The 8,145-nt window shown below is 41.4% G+C and overlaps 1 protein-coding gene across 2 annotated transcripts; it reads left to right on the top strand.

Annotated features, from left to right (window-relative positions):
- Positions 1-544: 544 nt before the first annotated feature.
- On the top strand, positions 545-6,000 carry LOC112280276 (putative E3 ubiquitin-protein ligase XBOS32). Of its 2 annotated transcripts, none has more exons than XM_024515582.3 (12): positions 545-702; positions 843-926; positions 1,317-1,655; positions 2,285-2,344; positions 2,529-2,600; positions 2,993-3,174; positions 3,345-3,505; positions 3,686-3,744; positions 3,916-3,962; positions 4,139-4,282; positions 4,491-4,582; positions 4,718-6,000. In XM_024515582.3, the coding sequence occupies exons 3-12, from the start codon at positions 1,479-1,481 to the stop codon at positions 5,410-5,412; spliced, it is 1,689 nt and encodes a 562-aa protein (XP_024371350.1). In that variant the 5' UTR covers positions 545-702; positions 843-926; positions 1,317-1,478; the 3' UTR covers positions 5,413-6,000. The 2 variants fall into 2 exon arrangements, with proteins under 2 accessions (XP_024371350.1, XP_024371349.1); XM_024515581.3 differs by having other exon boundaries at positions 561-702; positions 1,226-1,655.
- Positions 6,001-8,145: the final 2,145 nt, after the last annotated feature.

Raw genomic sequence — 8,145 nt, 5'->3', positions numbered from 1 at the left:
CCCCAAGTCATTAATCAAACACACAGACAGACAAAGGTTAATTGAAGGATACCCAATAACACATAAGGGTAGTAGGTAGCTTATCCAGGAGGAGCCAGAAAGGTGACGTAAGCAAAAAGGAGGGAAAGAGGGGGGGTTTTTTTTGATCTAATCAGCCTTGGTTCGGAGCCAGGTTCGGTGATAGGCTCGACAATATTGGATGCGGCACGAACCTCCAGATGGCCCTTGAAATTAGAAAGAGAGAGCGAGGGAGAGAGAATCCCATTCCCGACACCGCCCGAGCAGTTTGGACCCATTCCCACTGGGGCCGGGAATCCTGGGATGAATTTTAACCCCGATCAACGAACAAACGCGGTTCTCTTTATAAAGGGGGATGATTGTTCGTTCGTTCGTTCATCCCTGATCAGAAGCTGAAACATACACCTGTGGATTCTTCCATCATATTATTCTTCGCCCGCTGAGTTCGGATTCGTACTCTGCTGAGGAGTCTGTTCATCCATTTATCCGCAGAGCATGTCCCGCAGTTCTCTCCGTCCCTTCTCTCCTCGTTTTGGTTTGTTATTACTTGTTCCTCCTCACCTGACGTCTTCCTCCTCGTCGGTGATCTCTCATGTTTGCTTGTACCAGTCGACAGCAATGGAGGAGGCTTGCGGGTCGCAGTCACGAGAGAGGTTGAGGAGGCGGTTTTTTTAGTCAACGCAGGTGAGGCTGAAAGTGCAAGTCTCTTTCTTGGAGGATGCGTTTTCTTTTTTGTTTCTTTCTTACCTTGAGTTGGCAGAGTTTGTGTAGCACTGTCTGTAATGAGTTGTTGATTGGCGCGATGATGCGGAGGTTTGTGACAGGAATCGCGCCGGGAGGTTTCGGAATGGTCCGAGTGTGTTGGAGGGATTTGGGCGCGTTGGTGGTGTGACGTTATTCCGTACCCGGTACTATGTTCGTGTGTTCGTTTCGAGCGTTGGCCTTGGCGATTGCTCGGGCGGGGGTTTTGGTATTCTCCGCCTGTACGGAAGCGGGCAGTAGTCGGGGTTTTCGTGATACTTATCGAGGAAACGAGGAGTGCATGTTGATACCCGGTTGATCAGTGCGTCTTCGGTGTCGGTAGTCTGTCAATAATTCCACTGGCTTTTGCGGTGTGGTAGTTTGGATGTCGTTTAGGTCGTTTGTGTAATTTGTGACTCTGTGTTAGAGACCTGTTTACTTTCTGACACGTCCAGGTTTGGGACAGACAGCGAAGATGCCCGGAATGGGTTGGTAACCGTTTTGGTACTTTTTGAAGGCGGGTGCAAATTATGACAAGTTGGTTTTCTTGGAACCAGTGATTCACGTGACTATCGTTGTTCGGAGCGACCAGCGCCTACTTGCGCTGTCACTTTGATGCGGGACTGAAATGTGAAAGTGCACGATATCTTTTCTGAAGGAGATTTAGAGACCAGAGTAGGGGACAGGGATTGATAGTGATCTCAAGGAGTGACGCCAATATGGGCAATTCCTTTGGATGTTCGGCGTCCGGGGAGCGACTGGTGTCAGCAGCACGGGACGGGGATTTCCAGGAAGCACAGGCTCTTCTAGAATGCAACCCCCGACTGGCGAAGTACTCCACCTTCGGGGTGCGCAATTCGCCCCTACATTTCTCGGCTATTCAAGGGCACAATGAGGTGGGTGTACTCTTTCAATTTCTGGAACTATGTATTCTCCACCTCTACGCTTTGCTTGTGATTTTGACACGTTTTCACCAGTGCTTAGCATGCTCTGTATCTCAGCATTCTATCGAGTATGAGGGGAGTGATACCTACATTACAATCCTGTACGATCTTCACGATCTTCTTCCATGATAAGTAGACGCAATCTTTACTAGATCTAGAAATCCTCTTAGAAGCGTGCGGTTTTCGGCTTCTTTCATCACGCATCGTGTACTTCCAGTTCGTTTTGGCTCGTTGTTGTAATCGACGTCTAAATGCCCGCGGCCTGAGATTCTTGGGTGTTACGCACATGTTATTTGTGTCAGTTGGCAGAATTCATCAGGTCTCCTCTTTTTTTTTGAGTTAGTTTCCCTGAAACTTGTGGCTGAGTTCGTTCTCGAATTTCATATCGTTCTTTGGATTCATACGAGTAATCGCTAGATTCTGCGTGGTTGTTTTAGCAACGTTTAGATTTTGATACTGCTAACAGATGGGATAGATGGAATTTATTGTGGTTAGAAATTTCTTGCGAACCTCGGATATCCGGTTTTGTTCTCTGATCGTTGACACACTGCTGGCCTTTTTTTCGCGATTTGTTGATTCAGATTGTGACGTTACTTCTTGAATGTGGTGTGGAAGTCAACACTCGGAATTATTGCGGACAGGTAATCAAGTTTATACCCTTATAATCGTGCATATTAGGGCACGCCAGGAAATGCTGATGTTTCATGTAATAATTCGTAATTCTCATTCAGTATTTGTTTACTTTTTAAATAAATGTTCTTGCTTATCTGGTTCATATTTTGGTATGATTGAACCTTCACCGATTTTCGTTATGTGAATTCGCAGACTGCACTTATGCAAGCTTGCCGTTACGGGCACTGGGAAGTGGTGCAGACCCTTCTCCTCCACAGGGCAAACGTAAGCGAACCTGGAACTCCTGCATCATGTCCTATTGTGGCGTTGGTCGTCTTCCGAAGAAATATGGGGAGTTGTATCGTACTGTTATCTTATTGCTAGAGTCAGATCCTATCTTGAGGAATCGCCTGTCTTCGTGTTCGTTATATCTCATTCTCACAGGGTTTCTACTGCATATTTGGCACATTGTTCAGAAGTTTAATGTGCCGTAGAGTTTACAGTGTCTTCATTGCATGTATGCCTTCGACTCTCTTAGCTTTGTTGAAGGCCCAACGGTCTTGGATTATCATAATTACTACTATTTTTGTACTTTGTTGTCGCTCAAGGAACTACTAGACTCTGATACTCGTCAACAGCTTCTCAGTGTATATAAGATCCGAGGTTTTTATGTGCAGGTTCACAGAGCAGATTATTTAAACGGTCGCACTGCTCTGCATTTTGCTGCTGTCAGCGGCCACACCCGATGCATGCGATTGGTTTTAGCTGATTTCATGTCCAGCGTTCCCTACCTGTGGAACCCCTTGCAGATTGTGAACAGCGATGACTCACTGTCCGTGAAAAATTATTCTGATGAAAGGTTCTATATTAACACCATGTTCTTCTTTTAGGTTTTGTTCGCTGTGCGTATCGTTTAGTCTTAAGATATTTGCAATTCAGTTGTATGTGAGGGGCGTTTGGTAATGTTTCATCGAAATTCGAATGGATCTTTCATTCCGCTCCTTATATTTGATGGGTTGGGTCTTGCAGTTCCTTATCTAGGGTTGTGAATAGAGCAGCTGACGGAGGCATAACATCACTACATATGGCTGCCCTCAATAGCCACATTGAGTGTGTGCATTTGTTGTTGGATCTTTCCGCAAACGTCAACGCAGTTACCATTCAAGATGGCACCACCATAGATTTGATAGGTATATGTTCTCCGCAACCTTAGAGGTTCGAAATTGACCAAAAACAAACACAAGTTGTCTTCATCATTGTCTTATTTTAGATGACTTGTTTTAAGACAATTCATGAAGCAGAATCATTCTACACATTTTAAGACTTCATATGTAACCCTGCTGAGGAGAGATGTTGGGATGCTCTTACAGGGGCAGGTAGTGCGCCGCTGCATTATGCCGCTTGTGGAGGCAGTATACCCTGCTGTCAGGTGTTTATTATATTCTATGACACGAAGTTTGTTGGCTCTTAAGTCTACTTGTCGATGGATATGCTTTTGCCGATATTCTCTACTTAAGAGCCTTAGCCTAATGACCTAATGTGGCAAGGGAATTTTCCATCTGGTTCCGAAGGAGGATTTCTAATTGTCTTCTGAATACAGGCTCTCATTGCGAAGGGGGCGAGTCGAACTGCAACAAATTGCAACGGGTATAACTGATGCTTATCTTCGTGCATCTTCTTCGAAATGAAATCCTATGTCTATTATAAGTATCAATTGCCGTGCCTCATGTTGTTTCACCATTTTTCAAAATGTATTTTCTGCATGTTACTATTCATATAGCTCTTGCTAAACATCGAAGATCTGCCATTCTGATGTTTTTTAGATGGACACCGTTGCAAGTGGCACGGCTGTGGCGTCGGCATTGGTTGGAGCCTCTGTTGAGTCTTGACTCATCAATTCCTGTCCAACCTCTTCCACCGTCACGCTACCTGGCCCTTCCCCTCTCCAGTATCATGAAGATAGCTAGGTACGTAGATTTGATTTCATAAATAGTATTATTACTTTTGACAGTTCAGCTGATGATTATATTTTAGAATTTTGTGTACATATTTGTGTGTGTTGTGTGCAATAGAGTCGCATAGTTTTCTTGTCCCTGTTATGTGCGATATCAATGATGTTGATGAGGCGTCGCAGTTTAACAGCCACTTATTTCGAAGATTTTCTACATTTTGCAGGGACTGTGGCTGGCGAAGTGTGGATTCTGTACCTTTGGACGCCGATCCATGTTCTGTTTGTCTAGAGAGACGTTGCACTGTCGCAGCTGATGGTAAACTTAGTCCCTTTTTATGTTCTACACTGTAATCTGATGTGTTCTTTTCTAGGATGTTTCATTTGGTGGAAATGAAACCTTCTTAGTTTTTTACTGGAGCTATTCTGATAACGTATAAGTGTGATGCTTCAGGTTGCAGGCATGAACTTTGCACACGTTGTGCTCTTTACCTTTGTTCCACAAACATCGGTTCCTCTACAGCCTCAAGTCCACCAGGAGCTATTCCCTGTCCTCTTTGCAGACATGGCATTGTATCGTTCGTGAAGCTTCCAACTACCATGTCGCTCAAGGATCTTGCTAAAGTGAATATAAGTTCCCTTACTCTTTGTACGACATGTACGATGGAAAGTTCTGAGCCGAATTCTGCCAGGGCTCTTTTACAGAAGGCTGAGAATAGAGATGGTTCTCAGATGTCTCCGCTTTCCTCTCACTCGTTAAGATTGACTTGCCCAGGCTTTTCCTCTTTGAATTGTCCAGGAGGCTTTGGTTCTACTGGCGAGAATTCCGGGTGCACCTCACCTACTTTGACGTGCGGATTTGTAAGGTCTGATTCTCGCGCAGAGGTTAGAACCGACGACTCCACAACGATTGAAACTCTTGCTTGGCCGCTGCCTTCAAGGGTATCAATGGCGAGACCAGCTCCTGTGGAGTCATCTAATGCTCTACCTATTCCGTCACACGTTGATGATACATCTACTTCTAAACCTGCTCCTAATCGCCCACAGAGGATTTTCTCGTTGCCCAAGAAGGTATCTACGAGCCGACGGTGGTTGAGGAAACCATTTCGTTGTACTAACTATGCAAGCTTGCGGCCGCACAGGGATTAATCACAAGTGAAATAACTCTTCCTGGATCGTCTGCATCGGGTTTATGAAAGGTTGAAGCTGGAATTCGAAGGCAAATTTGTTTTTGTCCCAATTTGGAACATTGGATGGCATCATTCGTTGCCATAATCCCCGGTCATTCTTGTATCACAATTCATAGGTAGAATTCAGTTGCCTATTTTGACGGATTAGAATTCTGGAAGAATGGTACAACTAACCAACAGCTCGTGGAGATTCTGAAAGTAGTTTGAATGGTTAGTTCGTACATTTGTACTATTTTAGGAGTAGCGTTCTTTGCCACATCTTGTAGTCTTAAGTGGCCATTGAACTCATGTGAAGTAATCTATTCCTTGAGAAAGCTGGCATGCCTCGTCTTGAGACTCATGTTCTGCAAGTAGTAACTACAGGCTTGTACTTGGACGATGTGAATACGCACATCACAGCCATGTGTGCAAATTTGTACTATGTGATAACTGATGACCTCCCAAGCCTGTTTGTGTTAGGTTAGAGTACAGCTTTATGTGGTCTAATAGTTTCATTAGATATTTGTACCTGTTATTTAAGATACAACAAGGTAAGCTCTATGGTTCATATTTCTCTACTAACCAGACAGGTTAGGTACCTTCTTTGGTGACGACGATGGCAATATGTTGCGACGGTAGTGCTTCCATTTCTTTAATGTGAATTCTTGTGTTGTGAGCTTTAACTGCATGAGCCAATTAAATACATCGCATCTACTGATTTCAGTCATATCCGTCTTCAGTTGTTTTTTAGAACGTTTACTGGCATATTTATTTATCTACCTTGGTACTTCATTTGGTTCAAAAATGTAGTATTGATTGAATTATAATTGATTTTGGTATGTAGACTAAAGTTTGTGTATATTCTATTGTATTGCATGTTACGATTTTGGACTGTTGTTTTTATTGTCACACTACCCCTTCTTTATTTCCATGGATCAAATATTGTGCTGTACTTGAGGTACAAAGTGGTGGCGGTTTTTGCAGTATTTGGTGATGATTTGATTTCATGGTTTGGGCTCTGCATTTTCTATTTTCTGGTGTTGCATCAAGTAGTACATTATTCAACCTCAAACATGTGAACTGTGTTGATTGAGGTTTATGCTAAGTACCGCAGAAGTTATGTATTTTCAGCGTATGTAATTGTGTACTACATCTTACGTTCCTCAAGCAGAAATTGCACATCAATTGCACAAAAGTGGTGACGTTTTAAAACATACTTCTAGTACATTTTCAGCGCTTTAGAAGTTAGATAGGTAATAATTCCACATTTACAGAGTTGTAGAAGTTATGTTTTGAGCAGTTTAGGAAGACATCAAATTGAATAAATACATAGTTGGTTGTTGCAATCTAATAACATATAAAAACAAAATAAAAATTTGTGAATTGTCTTGGATTTCAAAATACAAACTCCACCTTAAACATGAGAAATCGTGCTATTAGTATTTTACAACCAGTTTGTAATTTGTTTATGATGTGTCTAATTACAGTTTTTAGTATCACGATTTCTTGAAGAATGAATTGTTAGGAAGGAAGTGATGCCGTATTTACAAAGGCAACTGCTTATGTTGAAAAAAGTTATTGTAACTTGGAAAAACAAATTTCCGGCCGTGCAAATAAAAGTCTAAACGCAACAAATATTGTGGATGACTTCATTCTAGAGAAGTTCTCTGTTAAATTTGTTCACATACTTTTAATGTGTTTGGTTTGTTAGTAGCAAACTTCCTTACATCTTGACTTAGTTACTTACACATTCTAAGTTAAGAATGTCATAATTAACGTAGCATTCAGCATTTCAACTCGTCCTGCATGAAAGTATTGATTTGTCTGTCAAAGTATCGATTTGTATTCTTGAAATCAATAAGCAACTTTCCAAAGGAATGAATTTGCATTAACTATGTTTATTATTATTATTATTATTATCATTATTATTAATATCCATTATTTAGATTCTAAATCTGATTTAACAAAATTGCAATTATATGTATTGATGTTTTGTATCCAAGATCATTATTTCATTCAACGCATCTTCTTGTGACTCTATTTATTTGACTAAGTGATATAGAATACACACAAGTGAGGGTTTTGTTTCACAAACAAAAAAGAACAAAACCTCAGTCTAATCTAGTGCATCAATTCTGGAATCTTCTAGGAAACACTATCTCATATTTTCTCAATCAAAACACACACACACACACACACACACATATATATATATATATATATATATTTATGTAAATATTAATAAGGGAATGACAAATAGACTAAGTAAATCTACCCATTCATCCTAACTATCATGAAAAAAAAAAATGGCCTCTAAATTCATTTCTCCACTATTGGATCTACAACCAATAAAACCAATGATTACCACATTCTTCATCGATAGTGCATCTATTTAATAAAAGCATTGGTCTATTTAACATTCCTTTATTTATTTATATATGATTCAACATTCCCTTATATATCTATTATATATATATACATAATTTATTTCACAATTTGAAAATAATGGTTTTCTCAATTTACTAAGCGGCCCTCCACCGTGGCACAATTCTTGCTGACTTGGACCCCATGAACTCAGTAATGAGACCATCATCCTCGGTAGTCCCAGTTATCCGGTGATTAGAGACCGGATCTACCAGTCTCCACCAGGGCCCATTCCAGGCGGAACGGTCGTCCTCTCGAGTTACACGCTTGGCCCCGTGGTCAATTCTGC

This window comes from Physcomitrium patens, chromosome 3, assembly GCF_059467195.1.
Source record: "Physcomitrium patens ecotype Gransden chromosome 3, ASM5946719v1, whole genome shotgun sequence".
NCBI lineage: Eukaryota > Viridiplantae > Streptophyta > Bryopsida > Funariales > Funariaceae > Physcomitrium > Physcomitrium patens.
Note: the sequence above shows the minus strand (reverse complement) of the source record. Positions and strands in the feature narration are given on the sequence as shown.